This window comes from Bos indicus x Bos taurus, chromosome 1, assembly GCF_003369695.1.
Source record: "Bos indicus x Bos taurus breed Angus x Brahman F1 hybrid chromosome 1, Bos_hybrid_MaternalHap_v2.0, whole genome shotgun sequence".
Classification (NCBI taxonomy): domain Eukaryota; kingdom Metazoa; phylum Chordata; class Mammalia; order Artiodactyla; family Bovidae; genus Bos; species Bos indicus x Bos taurus.
Genome location: NC_040076.1, coordinates 94682690 through 94709170, shown reverse-complemented (window position 1 = coordinate 94709170; position 26481 = coordinate 94682690). Strand labels below are relative to the sequence as shown.

The 26481-nt window shown below is 40.8% G+C and overlaps 1 protein-coding gene across 2 annotated transcripts in view; it reads left to right on the top strand.

The window, feature by feature from the left end:
• FNDC3B (fibronectin type III domain containing 3B) overlaps positions 1-26481 on the top strand; it is a 358778-nt gene that overhangs the window by 234400 nt on the left and 97897 nt on the right. For both annotated transcript variants that reach the window (XM_027541011.1, XM_027541003.1), the window contains exon 7: positions 18231-18289. In XM_027541011.1, the coding sequence (XP_027396812.1) occupies positions 18231-18289 (59 nt within the window). The remainder of the gene's footprint in view (positions 1-18230; positions 18290-26481) is intronic.

Sequence of the window (26481 nt, the reverse complement as noted above, 5' to 3'; positions counted from 1 at the left end):
ATTTCCTTCCCCCAAATGAATGTAATAAACGTCCATCACTGCTTTCGCCATTTTTGTTCAGGAAGAGTTCACCACCTTTGGTAGCGGCAGAGTCATTTTTGGCAGTTCAGAATTATTTCTGTTACCATTAGCTTTTTTACCCTTAGGCAGAATCTGGACTTTGTGTATTCTTCTATCCAGTTTACGCTGAAAGTGAAAGTCACTTAGTCATGTCCGACTCTTTGTGACCCCATAGACTATACAGTCCATGGAATTCTCCAGGCCAGAATACTGGAGTGGGTAGCTTTTCCCTTCTCCAGGGGATCTTCCCAACCCAGGAATTGAACACAGGTCTCCCACCTTGCAGGTGGATTCTTTACCAGCTGAGCCACAAGGGAAGCCCAGGAATACTGGAGTGGGTAGCCTATCCCTTCTCCAGCATATATCTTCCTGATCCAGGAATTGAACTGGGGTCTCCTGCATTGCAGGCGGATTCTTTGCCAACTGAGTTATCAGGGAAGCCCTCGTTTACACTGAGTTTTGTGTAATTCATAAGAATTAAAACTTCACTCAGATACTTTTGATTGCATGCAGTAAAGACATTTTGCAATATTAGAACAGATTTTAATGTGGAATCTGATTCAATCTTTAGTTTTAAACTATTGATTTCTCTCATAGCTTGGAGATGTTTTGCTGACAGTAGCTCTTAGTAGTCTCATTCTCTTAGCACTTTTATATTAGAGCATTGAAAAAAATGGTATGATAGCTTTTGTGTTACTCATTACCTTTGGCACTCAGGATGGTTTTGTTTGCTCTTATTTTGTTGGAAGATTAGATGAAAATTTTCTTTTCTGATTGTTGGGAAACATGAAACCTGACTTTCTGACCACTTTGTACTAGGACTAGAGACTGTTTGCCTATTTGCTCCCAATTGGCTCTTCCATCTAGGGCTAACTCAACAGGTCAGCATGCTCTTAGGAGGGAATTCCTAAGTAAACTTCAGGTTGGTGCCAGAAACAAAAATGGGGATCCATCACCTTCTAAATGTTAATAGACTGAGAGAAAGAACAACAGATTCTTTTTTTGAGAATTATTAGTGGAAATCCCATCCACATATGAAAGCATGCTCTAGAAGATAATGCATTGACATTTCGGAACAAGGTTGGAACCATCTTGGTTCAGAGAGCCCCCTAAAGATAGCATGCTAGGAAAGGAAGCCTCTATGATTCATAGGCTGGAAGATAAGCTTGTTATGGTAGAACACATCTGAGTAGGAAGCAAATCCTAGTGTTCATGATATTGTCAGTGAGGGACAGATCACCACTGGGCTTAAGCATAGACCTCTAACTCCAGCAGTCTGAACTAGAGGTATAGGAGGTGTTATAAACCAGAGTTTGCCTGGAACTTAGGTTGTTGCCAACCTTGAGTGAGAAAAGGAGTCCTTTCTTCTCTTACTTTCTCTGCAATAACTCTGTGAGGATGCTGGGTTGGAAAGATACTTGAATGTAAAAGTAATAAAGCATATTACCATGAGCCCTGCTTGCAACTTTAGTTACATATGGGTATTTTCTTTAATAACATACTTTTACTGTTCTTGAATTAAGCTATGGTGACCACCTTTATGGAACCTAGCTAGAAACTGCCTTATGAATACCTTAAGGAAAAAAAAGAAACTAATGGTTACCAGTGAGGAGAGAAAGTGGGGAGGGACAAATTAGGGGTATGGGGTTAAGAGATAAAGACTTCTGTGTATAAAATAGATAAGAAGGATATAATGTATAGCACAGAGAATTATAGGCATTATCTTGTAAAAACTTTTAATGGAGTATAATCTGTAAAAATACTGACTCACTATGCTATGCACCCAAAATTAATATACTATTGTAAATCAGCTGTACTTCAGTAAAAGCAAAAAGATACTCTAAGGAAAAAGTAGCTAGCTTTGTCACAATGGGGAACATTTCACAGTGCTGTAACCCGGTCTCTGATTGATGAAAGGCAGAGGTTATGGATTGCACTGGGGAAAGGGCTGACTTCTCCAGAAGACAGAGCATCATTCTAGGCACAGCCGGATATAATCTTTATTTTAGATGTGGCCTTTTACAGGCTTTAGGGACTTTCAATTTAGTTCACTTTTCAGGTGAATATTCTTCATTTGAGCCTTTGGGCATTACTAAAGAGCATACAACCCTAAAAATTCAATGCAATGGTCTTGGAACCTCCCTAATTTCTTTCTTTCCATTCTCAGTCTCTCTTCCCACTTGCTTTCACTCCTCTGAAAATTAACACCTGCCAGTGAAATCAACTTTATGCTGCTTTCACTGGAGACTGGTGTCTAAAAATCAATCCTGGCAACTAATGTAAAGTGAAATTTGGAAGACGCCTGGATTCTCATGGAGTCGTGCAAGCTGAAGTTATTAAAGAGGATTAGAGACCACAGCTGGTGAGCAGATGGAATGCATATAATTTCACAATCTTAGGTAGCTTTAAACCTAAATCTGCACAAAACCTATTTGCGTTTTCTCTAGTTCATTTCACTTTATCCTCCTGGAATATAGCACTGGTCAGTGTGATACTTTAATTGTTGTGAATGATGAGCCTTCATAGGTCACTCACTTGATGGAATCATTTATAATTCTGGTTGTGCAATTTCTTACTCAATTGCATTTCAGTAACCACTGTTAAATAATGTACTATGAGAAGCTCAGTAGGTAGGGAGGAGGAGTAAGACTTGTAAATTTCATTCAAAATGTAGACATGAAGATCACAGAAATTACAGCTAAACAGTCCAACTGCTTGCTGCTTAAGGAAACTTGTGAATCAGTTTCAACAGCTCTTTTATGTGTCCATTTGTTAGAAATTTCTGTGTTATGCAATCGAACAAGTCACCTGCATCAGCTGCCTTCAACTCCTGTACCACCTAATCACAGGCCACTGCTCTACTTCCCATGTCTTCTCACCTCTTTGTTCTGGCTCATTATGAGGGTCTTATATGTGCACACGGAGAAGGCAATGGCACCCCACTCCAGTACTCTTGCCTGGAAAATCCCATGGACTGAGGAGCCTGGTAGGCTGCAGTCCCTGGGGTCGCTAAGAGTTGGACACGACTGAGCGACTTCACTTTCACTTTTCACTTTCATGCATGGGAGAAGGAAATGGCAACCCACTCCAGTGTTCTTACCTGGAGAATCCCAGGGACGGGGGAGCCTGGTGGGCTGCCATCTATGGGGTCGCACAGAGTCGGACACGACTGAAGCGACTTAGTAGCAGCAGCAGTATATGTGCAGAAATAAACCGTTAGCTCCCTAGAAATGCACTTCCCTGTACTTCCTGGCATGTTGGTGTCTCCTACACAAAGGAAAGTGTTTGTGAGACTTTCGCTCAGTGACTGTTAAGAAGGTCAAACTAGGGTCTTTATTCTACTAAGATAAAGATATTAACCTATACTCTAATGGCAGTTACTTTATCTAAGAACAGAAATTAGTACCCACTGTACACTTTCCTTACTGAAAGACTTCAGCGAAATGGCTGCCATACTTCAATCCTTGTGGAATGTCTGAAAATACAGAAAAACAGCTGGAGCTGTAAATAAGTTGAGTAGTCTGAATACACTCTGTACTAGCTGGTTAGGGAGAACACAACACGCAGGTATTTCAAGTGGCGCACTGCACAGCAAACAGCTGTAGTTTATGGTCCAACATAGTCTCTATTCTTTTGGAGCCAGTATGTGCTTCTTCTCTAAAGCCACAGTCAGCTGCAAAAATATTTTAACATGTATTTTGGAAACAATTACTGCATAATAGTATTCTAGCCTCAAAACATCCTGAATGATATATTTCTATACATGGGGAGAAAGGGGAGAGTATATTGAGTTACTGATGCATTGGCATAGAATAGTCAGTAGAATTATCATAGGAAGTGGGGTTTGGGGGATCAGCTTTTCAAATGATTTTCAGTCACTTTGTTTTTGGACCTCTAAATTGGCTTCTGTGAATATGACCTCTTATGGAAGCAGTAGTATAAACACATTTTAACTTCCACTGTAATTATTTTGTATTGAATCACGTAGTTTAGCAATCCATTCAAACTAATAGATTTGCTTATGTATCATAAGTACAATTGTTCTCCCTACCCTTTTCTTGTTCCGTTAGGCAGTGGGGATGGCAGGGCAAAAGGAAGTCCGGAGGTCCCCTAAGAAGAAAACAAGACTGAGAATTAGAAAGCCTGGGGTTAATACTGGGTCTTTCTGGTTTGCCTAGTGTGATCTTGAGCAAATTCTGAAAATTCTTAGCTTGTAGGATTCATATCTAGTAGATGGATATAATAATACAAATATGTATATGATACATGAATGAGATTACTAGGATTGCCATAACAAAGTACCACAAACTGGGCGGCCTAAGTAACAGATATGTAACTTTCTCATAGTTTCTGGAGCTAGAAATCTGAGATCAGAGTGTCTGCAAGGTTGATTCCTTTTGAGGATCACAAGGGAAGGATCTGTTTTAGGTTTCTCTCCTTGGCTTATAGATGACTGGTTTTGCCCTTTATCTTCACATCATCTTCCCTCTGTATGTGTCTATATCTAAATTTCCTCCTCTTATAAAGACATTAGTCACATAGGGCCCACCATAATGAGCTTCTTTTAACTTAATTACCTGTGTAAAGACACTATCTTCAAATACAGCCATATTGTGAGATACTTGGGGTTAGGACTTAAGTGTATGGATTTTGAGTGGAATACAATTCACCCCATAACAATGCATTACAAAGGGCTATCTAATAAATGAGTGATAAACTATAGTTTGTAATTCTTCACATTGTACTATATGTATTCAAAGTATTGTAATAAAGTTTTATTCTGGTGGGCACATTGATAGGAATAAAAGCACTATACTTTCCTTCTTTAAAACCTAAAATTTAATACACAACTGTGTTTTCATTCCATATGGTGAATTTGTAAGTCAAAGGTAACATCTTTTACTCTGGAGGAATAAGGTATAACTGTTGTGTACACACTATTCCGGTTCCTATCTCTTAGGGCATCTCTTTGTTTGACTGTTAGTTGTAGACGGTTGTTTGGGAGGTTATTAGGGAAGTTTCACAGGAGTGGGTGACTAGCTTACTGCCAGGATCAAAGAATTCTAAATTAGTCTTTTGTTGAAGGGTAAATACTTTCCAACTTGGAAGTTTTGTGCCAATGGTGGTGTTTTTCTCAAAGTGTGTAACTGCTAGATTGCTTACAATAGTTAGTAAGCCATAAATACTGGCTGTGCAGTAAACTCCAAATGCAACTTTGTGGCCCTAGGATAGAGGGGAAGGCAAAGAAGGGGATCCCTTCATGGAAAGTGCCAAGTTTTTCATTCACTGGGATTGCAGTTGGAGGACTGTTAATTATGGAAAGAAAGGCAACCAGACAGTCACATACTATAAGGCAGAAAGGAGAATGGGTAGTCAGGGCAGTTGGAAGCATGCATTAATATTGCAAAAAAGAAAGACTTGCAAATACTTTTGTAGTTCAGATTTTCCTATTTGGTTGAATAATTAACTGCTAAATAGGCATAATAGAGTCATCTTAAATGGTCCTTTAGAGATGCATGATTTGTGTCTACAAAAAAACTATTGTGTAACAGGAAAACTGGAAAACAACTAACTTGGCTAAACAAAACCAAGGCATTTTAGCCTCTAAAAACAACTTTGTGCATTCTGATTTAATTTTCTGAAATGAGATTAGTATGTAGCAGATTGAAAGGTTACCACTAGTAGATAAAATGCTCCATTCTTCTCCAGGATACTATCCAGAGTGAAATCTAAGAATTCTCAGTTGCTTAATTAGTAATGTGCTCAGTTGCATTTTTATCATCACAGAAAGCTTGATGACTTTATTGAGTTCTTTTTATTTTTATTTTTTCTGCCAGGAAGACTGTTAGCTTTGGCTATAGAAATATTTTTGATCCACATCACATGTAGGATTCTTACTGAATTAATCTAGCATGTGCATACTGGTTTCCAATGCAGAAATAGAAATGTACAGATTTTTTGACACAGGTTTATCATAATGTGTTATTTGATGTAATATCATGATCTATCAAGGTGTTGTCCCTTATAAGTATCTCTGCCATGGCATCTCTCGTATGCTTGTTTCTAAATATTCAGAGAATAAAAGCAGAGTATGTGCATTTGTTCATAAATGGTCTCTGACCATTTATTCAGTCACGCATTCTACACCTATTCCTGTGATCAGTGACACATAGCATGACATCAATGACACATGATTCCTGTACTCAAGAAAGTGAAAGTGAAGTCACTCAGTTGTGTCCGACTCTTTGTGACCCCATGGCCTGTAGCCTACCACGTTCCCCCTTCCATGGGGTTTTCCAGTCAAGGGTACTGGAGTGGGTTGCCATTTCCTTCTCCAGGGGATCTTCCCAACCCAAGGAACGGAACCTGAGTCTCCCACATGGTAGGCAGGCGCTTTACCATCTGAGCCACCAGGGCAGCCCACCTTTACTGTTTTTGGAGAAGTGGAGGCTACACAGCTGACCGTTAAACAATATGGGTTTGAACTTTGCAGGTCTGGATTTTTTTTTCAGTAGTAAATACTATAGTATTACACGATCTGTGGTTGGTTGAATCTGCATATGTGGAGGGACTGCGTTTATGGAAAGCCTATTTATACATGGATTTTCAACTAAAGGAGAGGTCGGCCCTGCTAATCCCTATGTAGTTCAAGGGCCAGCTGTACTGTGAAGAGGAGCATGCAGTAGAATATATACTTAAATATCGAGAGGAGGATGCGATGTTAGGGGAGACCCTACAAAGAGAACCATTGCAGGAGGGTGATAAAGGCAGTACTGCCTGAAAGAATGGATTTCTCAGCAGAGGCATGAAGGATGAGAAAAGGGAACTGGACCAGGAAGGGAGGGATAGACTCACATGCATATTCTGTACTGTCCTGTCACCCTTGGGTAACTTCAAGCTTTGTCAAAAATTAACATTTTACATTTTGGTGTCTTGTAATGGAAATTTTATCACTCTAATTTCTAGAACGTATTTAGATAGAGTAATTACCTAGATAAAAAATTGTCAGTGTAATTTCTGAGAACCATGTTTGAAATCTTTTTTTATCTCTCACTCATTCCTTTCTCGCTGCTGCTGCTGCTGCTGCTGCTAAGTCGCTTCAGTCATGTCTGACTATATGTGACACCATAGTAGGCAGCTCACCAGGCTCCCCCGTCCCTGGGATTCTCCAGGCAAGAACACTGGAGTCAGTTGTCATTTCCTTCTCCAATGCATGAAAGTGAAAAGTGAAAGTGAACCCCGTGTCCGACTCTTAGCGACCCCATGGACTGTAGCCCACCAGACTCCTCCGTCCATGGGATTTTCCAGGCAAGAGTACTGGAGTGGGGTGCCACTGCCTTGTCCTAACCCTCTTTTTTTGGTCATCTGTTTTGTTTTTTTTTCTTCTGTGCTATCTTTTATATTTTCGTCTTGAGCAGTTTTTCTTTGGCCCTTTGATTCATGACCCAAATGGTACTTTTGCTCGTGGGTTTTCCCCGGGGCCTGAGGAGCTCACTGTAGACCAGGAGTTACATATCTCAGCTATTGCTCAGGTGAGCACGATTTATCACCTGCAGACTTGAAAATGTGGCTGGCTGGTAAAGTGTGCCATTTATTGAGCTGGTTTGGGGTAGAAATGTAATTCTCAGACCTTTTAACTGAATTTTTAAATATACATGCATTCAAAAGACATTATTAATAGACCTACAACTTTCCTGTTTTGAACAACAGGGCATCCCATTTGGACAAGAGAGATGCCAGCTGCATGTCTCAAGAGAGTCCTTTATTTTAGACAGGAAACTGAAAATTTTAAATTTCAAGTAATTCAATTTTATGAAAGATTTAGAATGAGACAGCAAAATCAGTGCCATATGACTTTGGTATAGAGTAGTTTGCTTGTAAACAGCTTAAGACTTCTTTCACACTGACCTTAGATTTGTCTGCTCTGTTATATATGTTTTGAAGGGTAAAAAGAAAACCTTTAAGAATAGAGCACTTCTGGTCATCACAATGGTTCCAATTCTGGAGAAAAATCTCTCATAGATAGTATTCTCACTGGAGATGTTTCCTGCTCACTGGCCTAATCTAACTTTTCATTTTAGTTTATTTCTCAGTTTGATGCATTTAGAATACAGTCTGTTTTCTTTTCTGGATTGGGGCAGATATTGCTGTCTCTCTTGATTATCTGTTTTTTTAAAGGAAATGTTGATTACGAAGAAAGAGAAATAAAACAGGATCAAACGAAACTGAGAGCAGAAATTATATAATCCAAGAAGACCCAAATGTATTCTATGTTTTTCCACTCAAAGTTTACCATGATTCATGTTTGTTTCTAGACTTCAAGGTCACTGTATTTTAAAATGTCATTTAGGATGGTTCTTGTGTTATTGGTTTGTTTTAACTTCAATTTCTAAAAGATACAGAAACAAGAAATACTTAGATGATTTTTTTCCCTTCCTATTCACATTTAAAAAAGTTCTTGAGTAATAGTGGCTTTTGACAAATCCAGAATTTTGGGGTGAATTCTACTTAATGTTAATAAAATCTCTCACTTGCAGTCTGCACATTTTCTCACAGTTAGCCAAGTGATCTTAATCCAGAATATTTAACAGGTATTCAAAACAGAAGTCTCAAGGAAATGAACAAAGGGTCACAGAAAACAGCTTAAAGGATCTCCTACTGGCTGTATTTGAGACAGTTTTAGCATCCAAAAGAATGATGGAAAAGAGTATGACAAGTTTTTTTGAGTGGAAAAGTAATTAAAAAAAAAAAATAATCCATGACTTCATAGATGCATAAAGATGTGGGAGAGGAAACTAATTAATAGAAGGAATGATAGAATTAGGAATGTCACCATCTTACAGCTATCAATACAGTAATATCTTCTGACAGTGATCGTTAATATTTACTCTAACCATCAGGTAAAAGGGGAAGAGGGTGCCCTTGGCAACAGGGAGTATGTCACATAACACTGGAACTAAGTGGCCTCAGTGCTGAACATCACCAGAAGGTTCCCACTGACATGTCTGCTTCCTTATGTGATGGAATGGGAGGTGCATTCATATAGAGCTCTTGACAAACATTTTTAGCATGAATCTAACTATGAGGGAATAGTCACACAATCCAGATAGTTTTATATGCTACAAGAAAACTGGTCTGAACAGTTCAAAAATATTAACTTTAATAAGACAAAAATTATAGGAGACTTTTGTTCTAGATTAAAGGAGACTAATGCAGCACATGTTCCTTGATTGGATCCTTGTATGGGGAGGACGTTACAGACATACTGGAATGACTGGGGAAGTTTGAGTATGGAATACAGATTAGATTTTATTCTCTCAGTGTTAAATCTCTTGGTTGTGATGTTATTGTGGTTATATACAAGAAGGTCCTTGTTTTTAGGAAATACGTGCTGAAGTTTTGGGGGTAAAATGTCATAAAATCAGTAACTTCCTTTCAAATAGTTCTGGGGGAAAAAAAAACTCATTTTTGGTTTTTTAAGTGTGTGTATGTATAGGGACAAAACATGAACATACAGGTATGGCAAAATGTTAATGATTGGTCAGTGAGGTGAAGGGCATGTGGTGGCTCATAGTACTGTCCCTTTACTTTTCTATAGATTGGAAATGTTTCAAAATATATATTTGTGCAGATCAGGCAATTTCACAGAAAATTTTCCATTTCCAGATTTTCTGGGAAAATGGCAGTCTGTCACCCGAGATTGCTTAGATCCTGCTTGGCGATAATTGGATACATAACAGCTGCCTCCGTTAGAAAGGGTGAAGCATTTTTCAGTTTTTCGTAGTCTTTACCCTTCCCTTTTGCCTGATACATGTCCACTAACTCTTGACATTACCTGCCTGGTGACTATATGCATTTGTTGATTTCCTCAGTGAGGTAGGTTGTACCACTGGATGATAAGGCTATTTCCATATGCCAGAACTCTGGTAAGTTATTTAGAGCCCTAGCACAAGAGGTTAACACTGGGTCTGGGTAGCACTTGACATGGTTCTCATCTTAACTGGTTCTTTGGTTATAGACTGAGTATCTGTCATCCCAAATGCATATAATTTTGTCATGAGAGACATCAAATTTTAAAATGTGTTTGTAAACACTGTTAAAAACTTGCTTGATAGGTAGTATAAATATTAAAATTCTCTTTCAGATTTAATGTGTCACAAAATTGGGCTCTCTGGATTCTGTCTTGCAAAGTCAGTTGAACAGTCTTGCAATATTACTGAATACACTACTTAAAAGGTTTTCAGTGTGACGTGCCGAATCTTTTAACAAAAAAACATTTTGTGGAAATGTTTATAGATGCCAGTGCAGAAAGTAGGGTATAAGCTTCAATTACCTTTGTAAGTCGTTCTATCCTATGTTTAAGTGATTGCTTTCCGGTTCCACACCCAGGGAGGGCACTGAGTCTTTCTGGGTAATCATGAGCCTTCCCCCAAAATAAAAGAGCTATATGTGGTACAGGTTAGGGCTCAGTTAGCCAGTGACATGGTTCAAACACACAGAGGGAAGGAAAGGACTAATGCTAGCGTCAGGCTTGCCAGGAAAGCGTATCTACCTCATACTTGATCCATTTTTGTGGGGTTTTCAACCCTATGAAATTTGCTGTTCTTGAAAACGCTAGCAGCATCTCTACAGTTCCATGCATTTATAAGATTTCTGCCTTGGGAAGTAAACGGTGAGAATTTTTCTTAGAGAATTTGACAGAAGTGAACATAGACTCTCCTGGTATTTTAGGCAGAATCCATCTAGTTTCATCCATCCATTTTCTTTGGCATCACAGGATGTGTTTGAGAGAGAAACTTGAGTTGACCTGGGGTTCAGCAAGAGTAACGTATCTGGGGCTTTCCCCTTTCATTAAAGCCCCAGATCTCACACTTCCGTGGCTGATTAACTAAATTGTAGTACAGCTTTTGCCCAAAGAGACCCATTTTGCCTGCAGATAGACTGATGTGAATATTCCAAGTAGGGCTTTGCTCAAATCTTGGGCTAGGACAGAAAATCACTCTTTCTCCTGAATTCCAGAAGTAGCAACAAAAGCTCAGAGGACATTAGCCTCCCTTGCCCCATTTACCTTCTCCAGTCTTCCCTCCCATCCAGCGGGTCATACCAGCTGCAGAAGGAATTCATCTGTCATCTTCTGCTTTCTCTAAGGTTCCAGGCTCTATCTGGAACCCAAGTTGCTCTTGAAAATGTTTTCCTAGACTGAAAGGCAACTTCCCACAACATATGTTCACCTGTCTGCTGCTTTCTTGTCCACTGTTGAGAGTCTGATGTTCCCTTGTCTGTCTTTCAGGATTTCACATGAAGTAACCACTGAACCAGCTAAATGGCTGGAAAGCTGTTTGTCTTTGCATTTGTAGCATCAGGATGATTGACAGCTGAAGATATTTCTGGCACATTTGTCTTTGAGGTCTTAACTGCATTGTCTTTATGTTACATGAATTTATTCCTTTTAATTTTGCACATTTTTAATATTTGTATTTAACACCACTGTGGATCATAATTACTAAATGGAGATTCTTAGGTATTTAACCTTACTTTTGTATGCAGTTAGCTTCCCTGGTGGCTCAGGTGATAAAAGCATCTGCTTGCAATGCAGGAGACACAAGTTCGATCCCTGGGTTGGGAAGATCCCCTGGAGAAGGAAATGGCAACCCACTCCAGTTCTCTTGCCTGAAAAATTTCATGGATGGAGGAGTCTCGTAGGCTACAGTCCATGGGGTCGCAAAGAGCTGGACATGACAGTGATTTCACTTTCACTTGTATGCAGTTATTGATTCCTCCTTTTTCCATATAGGATAAGTAATATTTTAAAACATGAAGATGCAGATTCATTTTTCTGATTAGTAAAGCAATTCAGTAAGCATTTGTAAACTGTAAACTGTCATTCCTTCACCCTCATTTATTCTCATCAGCATTAGTAGGCATTGACTAGATAGCCAGTGTGTCCCTGTTATTGAGTCAATTTTTCTCTTTTTCATCCAGAAGTACTGTTTATTTCTGTTCATTTAGTTATTATATTGAATGTTTGCTTTTGATTTTAAGCCTCTTATCCTAAAAATGGGCATGACCAGAAGTTGCATATTTTCCATGCCCTTAGTTTATTATATATAATTGTTAAAGAGAGTAGCTAAGTCAGCTCCTTGGCAAATCTGAGAGAGCATATTATGTTATGCTGGGCATATCTGTAAATGAGCCCTGTGGATGAGAACTAGACAGAAGGGTTACAGAGAAATAATGCTGATGTCATTTCTTTGGAATGAAGGGGCTGCTGTTACAACCATAAATACATTCTATAGCTAGCAGCTAAGTGTCTAGCTCTATTCCTTTTCTAAGAAGGGAAAAAAATGTGAAACAAGCCAGAGAAAAAAATTGTATTTATAAAGTGGGATATTTTAATTAATTTAGGTCTTACAGTTATACAAACAGTCTGAACTTACAGCTCTTTTTGGAACAAACATGAAAACCATTATTTGTGGAAAGTTTAAATTTCACATGACACACATTCCCTCTGTGTGTGGGGTTGTTTTTTGTTTTGTTTGTGTCCTTTTTCAGAAAAATGTATTTGCTTTGCTAGTGTATTTTTATTTTAAGCTTCCCTTTGCTAAAAATGCTTTATTTTCTTGGGTGGAGAGGAGGGAAGAAGGGTATAAGTTGCTTAGTTGAAGTTCTCCTTCCCTTTTTTTGGCCTTTCCAAATAGGGTAGTTTTTACCTCACTGGGGCATGTTTGAACTAGAGGCTTCCATCTTAATTCCTTTTTAAGAGATTCCCTACCCCCAAAGTGTCCATATCTACAAAATGAAATGCTCCCCACCCTCTCTGTTGAGGCTTCCCTGGTGGCTCAAATGGTAAAGAATCCACTTGCAATGCAGGAGACCTGGGTTCAGTCCCTAGGTTGGGAAGATCCCCTGCAGCAGGACATGGCAACCCACTCCAGTATTCTTGCCTTGAGAATTCCATGGATAGAGGAGCCTGGCAGGCTACAGTCCATGGAGTTGCAAAGAGTCAGACTCGACTGAAGTGACTAACACACCCACACTCACTCAGTGCCACCGCCCCCCAATCCTTTGGCAAGCTGAGAATGCCCCGTAATCTTTTTTACTGATCACAGCCTTTACTGCAGGGAAAAGACTTTTAAATATTAAGAAGGTGATGATATAAAAGGTGAGTTATTGTGTCTGCCCACTTCAGCCATGGTCACAATCAAAATTGAAGCAGGTGGTTTTAATCTGTTTTCTTGCCTTATGGCAGCTTCAGTATGGGGAGAAACAAACACAAAATTGGCTTATAAGATTTGCCTCTGGATAAATTTACTTGTTGCAAAACCAGAGGGCAGAAGGCAGCCCTGATAATGGAGAAAGAGCCCCTTTTTTCCCACAGCCTTACCCGTCTGCCTCTTCCAGACAATCTCTTGTTCACATTGACACACACCAAATTCTTGGGGGTCCCGGGAGGACATAAACACACAAAACATAGTTTCCTCTTTAAACTTGGTATGAAAGGTATCCTAATGGCAAAATCACCAGAACTGTTCTTCCTTGTTTTGTTAATTTTTGTGAGGGGATTACTTATTTTTTTTCTCCTTTCTCTCACACTCATGGTGTGTGCGAGAGTGAGCGACAGAGGTAGAGAAAAAGACATCACGTAAGCAAGCAGAAGCAAGATCCAGCTCTAAAACGGATTCTGTAGAGCTGGTCTCCTAGGCTGTTCAATGGGAAGGGTAATAATGCATAGACTACTCCCAGGCACTGTTAAATCTTGCTTAGGAAGAGGTCTGAGTTAATTGAGTTATTTAGGTGGTAGAATCCTGGATTTGGGGATTTATATGCCAGAAAGTTGGCTTTCACACTAGAGTTTATTTTATATGTGGTAAGTAACTGTCACTTTAGCTCATTTAAACAAATTTCATTTTCACTCTTGTTTGTGCAGATTGTGTGCCTGGCATTTACTTTTTTCTCTTAGTCTGTGGCAACACAAATGGAAAAGCATGAAATAAATGTAGCGTGAATGCATTTTCTTCTTTTTTCCTTATTCACAATTCAGAATCTTGAAAGAAAGAAGGCATCCAGTCTAGCTTTGATACCACATTTCTCCTGATATAATAGGGTAATGATCGTCCTGTCACTGCCTTTCCTCCTCACGCCCTGCCCTTTGTATTTTTGATCTTTGAGAAGGCAATGGCACCCACTCCAGTACTCTTGCCTGGAAAGTCCCATGGACAGAGGAGCCTGGTAGGCTGCAGTCCATGGGGTCGCAAAGAGTCGGACACAACTGAGCGACTTCACTTTCACTTTTCACTTTCATGCATTGGAAAAGGAAATGACAACCCACTCCAGTGTTCTTGCCTGAAGAATCCCGGGGACGGGGGAGCCTGATGGGCTGCCGTCTGTGGGGTTGCACAGAGTCGGACACAACTGAAGCGACTTAGCAGCAGCAGCAGCAGAATCCTTTGTTTATTTGGCTCCATCCATGACCTACTTTTTCTTATTCTTCCTTTCCTCACATGGCTTGTCCCCCAAAGGCCTTTGCTCTAATCATTCGACAGCTTTTTCAGAGTTTAAGAAAGAAATCCCAAAACACAAACACTCTCATGGGACTTGTGGGGGTGTCTCTGCTGCCAGCTCCATTCTCCCATCCACGTCAGTGCGCTCACCCGGCAGTCCCAGCCCCCTGCTCTACCCTCTCCACACCCTGTCCCTCAGGACTCCTCATTCCTGGTGATGCAGCCAGAGGCTCCAGCTTGCTCTGGGACACGTTACCTGACTTCACTTGTCCTCCTGGAGAAGTGAATCCTCCTCGTTTGTCCCTCAGCCTCACTCCTCAGTCAACAAAGACACGGTGCAGGTACTGTGCTCCAAACTGAAGGCGAAAACTGTGATGTGCAGGAAAGACTGCAGTCCTGCCTCCTGCTGTAAAACGAAGTGGAGAAGGTCCATCTTGCCAAGGAGGTTGTAAAGATCAGCACGGCGACGGTGCCCGACCAGCACATGTCTACATGCTCAGGAAATGCCAGCTTTCCTTATTATAAGGCAGACACGAGGAGTCCTGACCTCTCTCTGGAAGTTGTTTAGTTGTTTTTCTCTCAGTCAGCCTTTCATTTGTATGTCTGGTTCTTACCTGAAACCCATTTTTTTTTTCCAGTCTTAAGCAGATCTTTCTCCCCACCCCACCCACCCCACACCTCCTTCTAACTCAACCTCCTTTCCCATTTTTCCTTTTTCTCTCACCTGTGTGTGTTTGAAAGCTGGCTGGGGGTAGGAGGTCTTCAATTTTTTTTTTTTTTAAACACTCTTTCATGCCCTATGTCTAGTCATAGTCCAGAGGATTCTTCCTTTGCAGAGCTCTTCAATCCTTTCTTTGTTGGATAGGCGATCATCTCTCTTCTCATCTAAAACTTTATTAAGTGGTCCCCAACCTTTTTGGCACCAGGGACTGGTTTTGTGGAAGCTAATTTTTCCACAGATGGGGTGTGGAGGGTGGTTCAGGCAGTAATGGGAGTGATGGGGATCTGAGATGTACCCGCCCACCTTCACTTCCTGCTGTGCGGTCTGGTTGCTAACAGGTCATGGGGCGGGGAAGGTTGGTGGTGGTTGGGGACCCCTGCTTTATTACCTCAAAAATAAGGTTTGGCTTCTTATCCTGAAACATTTTAAATGTCTGTCAGAACAGCTAGCTGTTTGAATGTATCTAGTGTTTGAATTGTATCTCTGTTGAGTGTTTGAAATCATAGGGTCCTTCAAACTCTGGAATAACCAGTGATTCAGAAAGTTTTGTCTTTAACAACTGAACTAGTTCCTTTATTGCAGCTGTGCTCATGTGTTTTTTACTGACAATTAACTTCTGAGATACACAGTATTTACAGTTGACTCAGTAGGAGTTCCCAGAAAACGTGAGGATATGTTTTGAGTTATGGGTGTAGTCCATTGTCTATATCTTAACACAAATACATGATCATAAATGAGCTTAGGACATTCAGTCTTTTGAAGGTGAATTTTCTTTTAGTTACAATTTAAAAAAATATTATATTGCCACCAACCCATTTATTTTTCTCACCAAAATAAAGGTAAACATGTTATGCCAAGCAGAATGCAATGGGGGGAAAAAAAGAACTGATTCCTTTAAGGTGGAGCCAACTAGAAGTTCTTGTTATTTTTTATGTAGGCTTGGTTTATTTACTGAGTCAACAAGTATGCATTGGGCTCTGACCCTGCAGGATCTATTAGAGGCACTCTGGGCTGCATTGTGAGCGTATCCTGCAGTGGGGCCTGGAGCTGAAGTATACGCTGTGGCCTCTTCTAGTGTCCCCCACACGTGAAACTAGGGGTGGCATTTTTAAGTGCTAGAAAAAAAGAATGTGTGCCAGAGGTCTTTGTGTGACCCACAAGGTTTAAAATATTTAACTGTCTGGTTATCAACAGAAATGTATGGGCTTTCCCAGGTGGCACAGTGGTAAAGAATCCGCCTGCCAAAGCAGGAGATGCAAGAGACACAGGTTCGATCCTGGGGTGGGGAAGATCCTCTGGAGAAGGGAATGGCTACCCACTCGAGTATTCTCGCCTGGAGAATTCCATGGACAGAGGAGCCTGGCAGGCTACAGTCCGTGGGTTCGCAAAGAGTTGGACACAACTGAGTGACTAACACTTTGACTTTTTCAAATTATTGACAGAAAAAATATATCTGCTCCAGATCTGTAGTTTAACTTCCTTCCTAAAGCTTTTATTTTAGCAGAAAAGAAGTAATAAATGAGGGAACAATTAAACAGGAGAATTAATGTCTGATTTTGATGACTGCTGCAGGAGAATTGGTAGGATAGGAGAATGACTGGAGGAAACCTGGGGCAAGTGGATAGGGGTTGAGATGGGATTCTTTGAAATTAGACCTGAACATCGTGAATGCACAGTCTGTGAAGAGCTGGGCTTACTAACCTGTTCTCACCCCTAGTCCATTCCTCCCTCCTCCTCCAAATGTCTGCTTGCCCGTAGTATGCAGCTGGATGTTGGTTCGTAGGAAACTTCTAGAACTTCTCTCACTTGGAGAGCCTTTACCATGACACCTGTCACTCTGTAATCACCTATTTGCTTCCATTCCTCACCCCTAACCCCACCCCTCGCTAGACTTGAAATATCTTGGGGTCAAGGACATGTCTTGGTAATCATGTATCCCTAGGTATATAGCTCATAAACTAGTTGAACAGTTAAGTTAATCTGTAGACTCAAAATTAGATTCCATCAAGCAGGTTGTGAAAGTCAGATGTTTCCTTTAGCAAAACAGGTTCTTAAGTTTAAATTCTGTCATTTATCCTATTTATACATATCCTTCCCACACCATCCTCGCTCCTCCAAGCAATTCTCCCCTTTCATTTCAAAAACAATTCTTGCTCCACCCCAAAACTTGCCTGTCTCCCCATCTTATTTAAAAATGCTATCCTTTCAGTTGATCCAGCCCCAAACTAGGGATTCTCTTTGATTCTTCACATTCCCTCATCCTTGCCTATCATGCCCTTTCCTTTAGCACCTGTACCTCTAGAACCATACCTGTTTTTAGCATCTTTACTACCACCCCCGGCTCCGGCCAGTTCCACCCTTCACCTGGACCAGTTCAGCAGTGTGCTGACTGGTCTTTCTGCTCCCACTCTTAGCTTCCATATATCCATTATTCATGCAGACAAGCAGGTATTTTCAAATTCAAAATAATATTGTGTCAGTCCCTCCACTAAAACACACCAGTGGTTTCTTATTGAACTTAGAATAAAAACTGAGTTAAAAAATCTGAACTCACAGCCCTACATGAACTGGCCCCTATCTTCAACCTCATCTCCTTATTGCTCTCAGCTTCTGGCTTCACTGGTCTCCCCTGTCTCCTCCTCAGGGTTCTCTATTCCCTGTTGCCTGTTGAATTATTAGGTGGAATTCCATGTTAATCTAGTCAGCTCTGTGAATATGTAAACCAATAGTAGTGTCAAGTTAGCATAATCACAGTGAAATCCGTACCCCCAAAGACATCCCCATTCCTGGTTTTTATCATCATGCTTGTGGTACCGGAAGTTCATGGTAACAGGCAACTGACTTAATGATAACCCTTGCTAAAGGCCTTGGGAAAGGAAGTTGACAACCTTGCTGACTTCTAATGGTGTTAACTGATTTCTCTTTTTCTCCCTCTTTTTGCCATGCAGAGTATGAGCTGGAAGTAAAGAGGGTGCAAGACATTCTTTCGGGAATAGAGAAGCCACAGGTATGTCTTCTGGATTTCTCAGCATAAATGGTGCTCTTTTAAGTATTTCAAACATGCTTTTCTTTTACCACACAGTAGGTAAGCAAAAGGGCCCCTTCCCATTGCAGATTATTCATAAACTATGAAATAGAGCTGTTATTAATGGAGCATGAAAATATAAAACAGCAGTCTTCTGTTTAGTCATCATCCACTAAAATGTCTTCTTTATTTAGATATTCTGAATGCAATTAGGTATTCATCCCAACATCCAAGGATACACCACCACCGCCACCACCCCCCCCCACACACATACAAGGTCTACAGTAAAGTTTTCTTTTGGTAATTTCCCTTTACCTGTGTAAATGTAGTAATAATAATTTTTTGAAAACCTCAGTAATTCAAAGTATTTTTCCAGGTAAATTTCAAAAGATACTTAAATATGAACTGAGTAAAATAAGTCCAAACTGTAATGGCAAGGAAAAAAAAAACTGGTGGGAGTAGTGATATTGTGAGAGTTCAGTTTGATTTTGCCAGATGCTTTGAAATTCAAGTGAAAAATTCAAAATGTTGATTCAGCCTTTCATCTGAGTTTAGAGAGCCAAAGTTCTTTGGAGGGTTTTCTAGCTGAATTGGAAAACCTTACTTCTTCATGTGTTTCAAATACTGAGACTTTTAACAGAAGGGTCCAAACATGCCTCAGGGCACATAGTTGAGTTTGACTAAACCTAAAAACATGAGGTGTGCCGGACTCTGGGCACAATAGGGCACTTGTGGAGGAGCAGGGTGTTGATGCTGGGTTGGGGAGTCTGCACTTAATCCAGTAAGGAGCAGGTTGCCGTTGAGAGTTTGCGAGCAAAGAAGTTATATAATCAGGACTGTACTTTAAGGAGTATCAAACAGTGGGCAAGTGCAGTGCAGTGAGCAGAGAGGATGGACCCAGGGAGACGAGACAAGTGTTAGGAATGTGTTACTGTAGTGCTGATGAGAGACCGTGGGAGTCAAAGTTAGGGTGATACATCAGGTGTGGCAAGGAGAGGACAGACATGAGAGCCATTCTAGAGAAATCCATCAGGCGCGACAACCTGTTAGATATCAGGTGTCGTGGATAGCTGGGCTTTCAGGCTTAGATGCCTCCTTTCAGGAGTTGCTTCCTCTGAGCTGGCTGCCCTGACTTTTGTCCCATCAACTGGGATGCTCCACTCGATGTTTGGTACCACTGGTCTTTCTTCAGCTTCACTGTGTGTATGTGATATATTGTGCTCTGTTTCCTTGTTTTTGTGTCTTTCCCAGTCGTCTATGAGTTCCTCTAGAAAAGTTCATGTCTGTGTCCTTTTTGTATCTTCAGTGCCATTCTTAGACATGTGGAATTTGTTTCGCAAGCAGGGTATCCAGGAAGACGAGTAAGTGGGCAGTCAAAAGGATCTGGTAGATCAGTGCTGTAGAGAGAGGGCAATGAGATAGCCATGGGGGAACACGTGCGAGGGAGTGAGAGGAATGGATGATAGCTTTGTGGATGGGGCCGAGTGTAGGGAGAGATTACAGAAGGCTTGAGGGCAGAGTCATAAAACAGGCATATGTGTACGTTAGGACTCTGAAGTCATAATCAGCGTGAGAAGGCAGAGTGACAGTTTAGTTGATGTCCCAGTTGTACTCAGACAGCTTCCTCTGGTCTCTGTCACGTGTACACACACACCGTGTTTTTCTTGAGTTATACCTGGTCATTTCTTTACTGCAGATGATGGAGTCTATTTCTGAGGATCATGTGGCTCTAGCAAGATAAAAACAGTATTTATATGCATTGGTCCTTACCCCGATTCAGTGTTTATTAAGTGCTAAAATCTTTTCAGGTTTTACAGCAAGGTAGACAGGTTTTTGTGTAAATGGCCATGATATAAGTTCAGTGTACTTATAATCAGATTCTTATCTGAGAGGTCAAAAAGTCCCAAGTGGGTCTCATTTGGCTAAAATCAAGGTATCAGCTAGGGCTATACTCCTCTCTGGGGCAAATCTGTTTCCTCTCCCCTTCCAGTATCTAGAGGCTGCCCGTGTTGCTTGCTCACACCCGTTCCATTCTCATACTTCCTTCTCCTGACTCTGACTTTCCTGCCTCCCTTTTTTACCTACAAAGACACTTATTATTACCTCAGGCCCACTCAGATAAGCCAGGGTAGTCCCATCCTCTCAAGGTCCTTCACTTAATCACCTCTGCAGAGTCTCTTTTTACCTTTTAGGTCCCAGGGATAAGAATTCAGACATCTTGAGGGAGGCATGTTGTTCTTCTGACCACCACACCCACCACTGGTCCCCAGATAAACCTCTGCTGAGTGACAGTCCACCCATCCTTCTGATCCCCATGAATTGTTTATACCATTATTCTCCCTTCCTTCCTCTTCTCTCCCCTCTGTCTGAAGTTCATGTCCATGGTTGTGTCTTATTCATCTTTGTGCCCCTGGTACCTCGCACTGTCCTTGGCACAGTGTGAGCCCTTAACAAATATCTGGTAAATAAATGTGTGGCAGACTGCAGTGGCTGTAGTGAGGCTCTGCCAGGTGAGACAGATGCTGGTAGCCTGGCCAGCTCAGATGAGGCTCAGCCAGCCTGGTGGGATGTAGGGACGGCTGGGAGCCAGGGTGGGAGGCAGCAGCATGGAGGGGCGGTGGGGGGTCCTGTGAGTTGGGGCCCAGCGTGGCCATTAGCTGTCTTTGTGACCCTGAGCCAAGGTTTCCTTATCTTTGGAAGGTTGAATAATAAATACCACATTGGATTATCTGAGAAGTAAATTATATGCTATTTATAGAGTCCTTGGAACGGAGTATTTTCCTATAGTTTATAGCATATCATTAGGCAAAGGCGAGACTCTCTGCAACATGCTGAAGTGGGAAGGAGGGCTGTTCACCTTCTAGGAAAAGAAACAGCTGCAGAAAGTTCAGCACACAGTTGTCTAAAGGATTGTTGTTCTTGTTTTTTTCTTGCAGCCGCATCTGGTAACACTTCCAAATAATACTCATGTATTTTTCTTCAAAGTTTTGCAGATGATTTGTTTTAGGTATAGGAGCATTATCGAGGACCTGTAGAGTCTAGTCGTCTTTCTAGAACTTTGGGCACCCTGAATTAAGCAAGTCATTTATGCTTCAGAAACCCAGATACTATAAAAATCCAAGTACTTATCATTAAATAAAAGAGGGTACAAATATACTACATGTTTGTCCCAAGACTGTAACAATTAGGTGTCTTGGGGACTATACTCATAAACCACTGCTATACCAGAGAGATAAGCTGGATACTATTCTAAGTGTTTTAGGAATTAACTTCTGCAGTCCCAGCCAGTTCCAACCTGACATGGTTTAGTCTGCTCTGATGGTGATGCTCGATGAAGTCTCCCCTGAACTGCTGGACAGTTCGTTTTCAGTATGTAAATAAATGTAACCAGGAATTGAGGTTCTGCATCGTTTCTATCCGCTAATGTTTAGCTTGTAGAAACAATGGATTTGTTGGCTCCAGACATGAGTAAACGACCTAAGGAGAACAACAGTCCCTACAAGAAACAATCCGTTGACAGATAAATAGCCATAGATCTGGAGACAGATTCAAGGGTCTTCGCACTTAAGGAATTATAGTAACAGATGATTCTGAAATCCCTAAATTTGAATATCCTTTTTCTGTGAATAATGATCTCTTTGACCTTTTCCTTTTAAATTTTCCTTTATGTTTGTATTTTTTGTGATGGTACTTTAGAAGTGAAGCCAGTATTGCTATGGAAATATTTTCTTAACATACTCCCTAGATTGGATCAGCAGGCCTCCCGCATAGTTAAATCCAAAGACCAGACCAAATTTAGAAGCTATTAACTTACACAGAATATTTTTGAACATGGGAGTAACAGTGTAGTAACTTTATGAGAGTAAGTGGTGTTTTGGATCCAAATAATGAATATCATTTGCATATAAGATAGTCTGAAAATTAAGACAGTAAACTTTCACAGAATAAAAATACCAGGATGAACAGGAGGTTAAAGGGAGAAAGAGAACACTGAGGATTACATATGAAATAGCTGCAAGATAATGCAATCTTATCATTTGTGAACATGAGTATAAATATATATATGCCTTTAGCTAGCAGCTGTTCTCAAGTTCACATCTATATTTAATAAATACATAACAGAAATGATCTCTAATCAGTGTGTAATCATTGAGAAGTAAATAGTGGTTTTTATGAGTCCTTCAGAGATACTTCAAAGCGGTTTAAGTAATTTCTATACAGACTTATAATAGTAACCTTCACAGTAGACTCTTTTATATCTCTAGCGCTGAAACAAATGTCACATTGGGCCTTGTCCAATAATTTTGTAACTGGCAATCACCACTTGTATCACCATTCAAAGGAGATTGACTTCTGTTTATGGTAGAATAGTTAAACATCATAAAGTCAGTTAGTTTTATGGCTTCTAAACTTCTTTTTTTGGATCACTGCCATGACAGTCATTGTGATGATCAGATTAGCCATGCCCTAGTTCAGTTCAGTGGTCACTGCAGGTGAGAAAGTTTCACCAGAGAGAGAGAGAGACCCTAAATGAATGAAGGGGAAGCTTGTTTAAGAATGCTGTCACTCCAAAGTAGACTTGAACCCAGCCTAGTTCTTAGAGTTCTGAATCTCTCATTAAGGTTATCAGCTCCCTGGATGCTTGGAGTAAAGGCCTCCACTGCTGATGACCCCTTGACATGACATTCTCCTGAAAGGCACTGTGTAATTCCCTGGCATCAAACCTGGGATGGAAGTGAGTTCCAAGTTCTAACAGAGACAAAGCACTCTTTCTCTCAGGACTCTAATGCCTGAAGAAAGGAAACCTGAGACCCAGAAAGGCTCAGTGAAAGGCAGGGCAGGGGGAGCACAGAAGGGACTAGGCCTTACAAGTCTGGTAGTAATCTAGGTGGCAGGCTGCTCATATCCAGGGAAGAATTCCCAGAAGCCGCCAACCTTTGAAAATGATGCTGAGTTCTCCAAGTGTACTTCCGTTAGGCTGGCCAGTGGGAAGGATGCAGAGGTCTGTGTTCAGATGACAGTTGGCCTTCCTAAGGCTTGCTAAGGGAACCTCGGGAAAGGGTGTGTTTTTTTAGTTGATACTTCAGGTGTTGTACATCACTGTTCAGTTAAGTAATAGTTTAACCAAGTCCTAAAGGGCTTCCCCCCGTGGCTCAGTGGTAAAGAATGCTGGCAATGCAGGAAATATGGGTTTGATCCTTGGGTTGAGAAGATCCCCTGGAGTAGGACTCACCCCAGTAGTCTTACTGGGAAAACTCCACAGACAGAGGAGCCTGATGGGCTGCAGTCCATGGAGTTGCAGAATTGGACACAACTGAGTGACTAAACAACAAAAGGAAAGAAAGTAATTTTTTTTGTTTGATTTACATATATTGTTAATTGATTATCACAATAAGTTCAGCTAATATCCATCATCTCATATAGATACAATATAAAGGAAGAAAAATGTTTTCTTCTTGTGGTAAAAGCTCTTAGGCTTACATTCTTAATAGCTGGTGAAAACGGTAGAGTTTAAAGGGATGTGAATTTATGGGTACCTGTTCAGTATCTGGAGAAGGAAATGGCAACCCACTCCAGTATTCATGCCTGGAAAATCCCATGGACTGAGGAGCCTGATGGGCTACAATCCATGGGGTCGCAAAGAGTTGGACATGACTGAGCGACTTCTGTGTGTGTGTTCAGTATCTAAAGTGCTAGCATTTGAGCTATTTTAAGATGTGATGTTATTTCACACCACCATTCATAGAGTCAGTGTTACTATCCTCTGTGCTCTTGGAATTGGGCTATTTATCATCTCAGTTGAATGTTTCTCGGTACCTAATCAGCATCCTTTAAAGTTATAAACTGAACTCCTCATAGCAAAAATCTCTCTTTGTAAGTTAAGAATCAAATATATTATCCAGTATCCCTAGGTTAGTCATTAATGATGTGAGTAATTCAGCAAATATAGTGGTGTATGTGGTAGAAATACTGCCTTAAAATTCAGTCAAGGGAACAACACACAGAGCAGAGCGTCATGAAGTGAGTGTTACATGTCAGCGCCCACACAAGGTGGTTGGAGCACAGAGGAAACAGCGACAGATCCTGAGCAGAGGGTCAGGTAGCACTGGATAGAAGTTTTTCATGAATTGGTCTCAAGCTGCTGTGGGGCCCTGTGTGCTCAGTGGGTCTGCCATGAGCCCCCTCATGCATCTCTCTGTCTTCATCAGGCAGAGGTCATATCGTCATCATCTCTGTGTCCATAGCCCCTCACCAAGTAAGGTATGTTAAAGGCAGGAAAACAGGAAAGTCCGGAGCTAAGTCTCAGGGTGTGAGAGGAGATGGCATGCTGAAGGGGCAGCGGTAGGCAGAAGAGGAGCTCTTACTTAGTCTGGAGTCGAAGCAAGAAGGGTAGAGTTCAGTTCTGTAACAGTGTCTTTTTGGGATTTTTTTAAAATATAAATTTATTTAATTGGAGGTTAATTACTTTACAATATTGTATTGGTTTTGCCATACATCACCTTGAATCTGCCACAGGTATACACATGTTCCCCATCCTGAACCCCCCTCCCACCTCCCTCCCCGTACCATCCCTCTGGGTCATCCCAGTGCACCAGCCCCAAGCATCCTGTATTTAAAAGATGTGTATAATGCTGGCCTGCCATCCTCCTTGTTACCTGTATCAGAAACTCAGGCTGTCTTCCTCTTTTTTTATTTTTCATTCAATGTTTACCAAACAATCACTACTCATGGTTGAATATGCCTTGGGCCTTCTGCTTAGGGAGTCCCACAGTCCAGTGAGAAAGGCAGGCAAATGCTATAAACATGATTAGCAATGGGTAGAGATAGCAACAAGGTGCTGTGGAACAGAGACCCGATAGGGTACTTCAGGGAATGCTACTTGGGGGTAGTGAGCCCTAGGCTTAGGGTCTTAAAGGATGAGTAGGAGTTTGACTAAATCATATATGATGCTATGTCTATTTGGAATAGAAATGATGTGGAGGGCTCTGCTCAAAATGGAATGAATGATAGACTGAAAAGGGAAAGTTGGTATTCATTTCCATATTTATTATTCATGCTTTTATATTATTTTGTATTTTAATACTCTTTATTTAGGTCAGATAGTGACCAAAAAAATAGAAGAAAAGAATGTAGTTTAGACATCTCCATCCATAGCCTACCAATCTATGGCTATAAAGTCTTGTATGGACATTAAACTTCAGTGTATGTTTTAATTCTTATATTTTTAATATATTATTTGGAGAGCAACAAAATGAACTTTAGAAGATCAGAACCTTAAAAAACAGATTTATTTTAAAGAATTAGATTGTGCACTAGATTTTTGGTTTCTCCAGAAACAGACTCTGAAACAAAGATTGGAAGGCAAATAGTGTGTGGGGGGAGGTTCCCCAGGAAGCACAGTTAGAGATGAAACATCAAATTGCAGAGGAGAAGCCACTTAACTGTTAAGGTAACAGGTTAACCTGTTAAGGAGCAGGTTACGGCTGCGGGCAGCTGGGTCTCAGTCCTGCTGAGGATGCCCAAGAGACAGTGTAAGTGCTAGCTCAAGGGAAAAAGTTGGGGCGTTTAGAGTCCCAGACTCCTTTTTTCAAATGAAGTCTTAAGTGGAGGCCAAAGCAAAAGATAAAAGCAGAGCCTAGAGAGGTGGAACATTTCTGCACTTATTTCTGCCAGCTGTCAGCCTGGGCCTTGGCTCTATTTTTGCCACCACTCCCAGCCCTACCTCCCCCCATCCTCCCGCACCCTGAGGGTTTTCCCAGGAACCTGCAGGACTTTGAGGAACATGGTTTGGAAGATCTTGGCTTTGCAGGATAATTCGACATCAAGCAAGCCTTGGAGTCTGCCAGAAAGTACTATCATGGAGATTTATCACGTTCAACTTTTTACCTTTAGAAAAATTATCAGACATGACATTATTTTTACTTTCTGGAGGACCAAGTGTGAATTACACCAGACTTGCACATAAGTTTTCATAATAAGGACAGACATTTCAGGAGTTACAGTTTGGACATCAGGATCTTGGCAAGAGAAAACAATATAGGATGGGTTTTCTTTGCAATTAAAATGAATTTGTAAATTAAAATCATTTTTTTTTTGAGTTAAATCTGAGCCATTTTTATGCTACTGCTGATAATCACAAAATGTTCTGAGAAGTGTCGTGTGTGATTCTTATT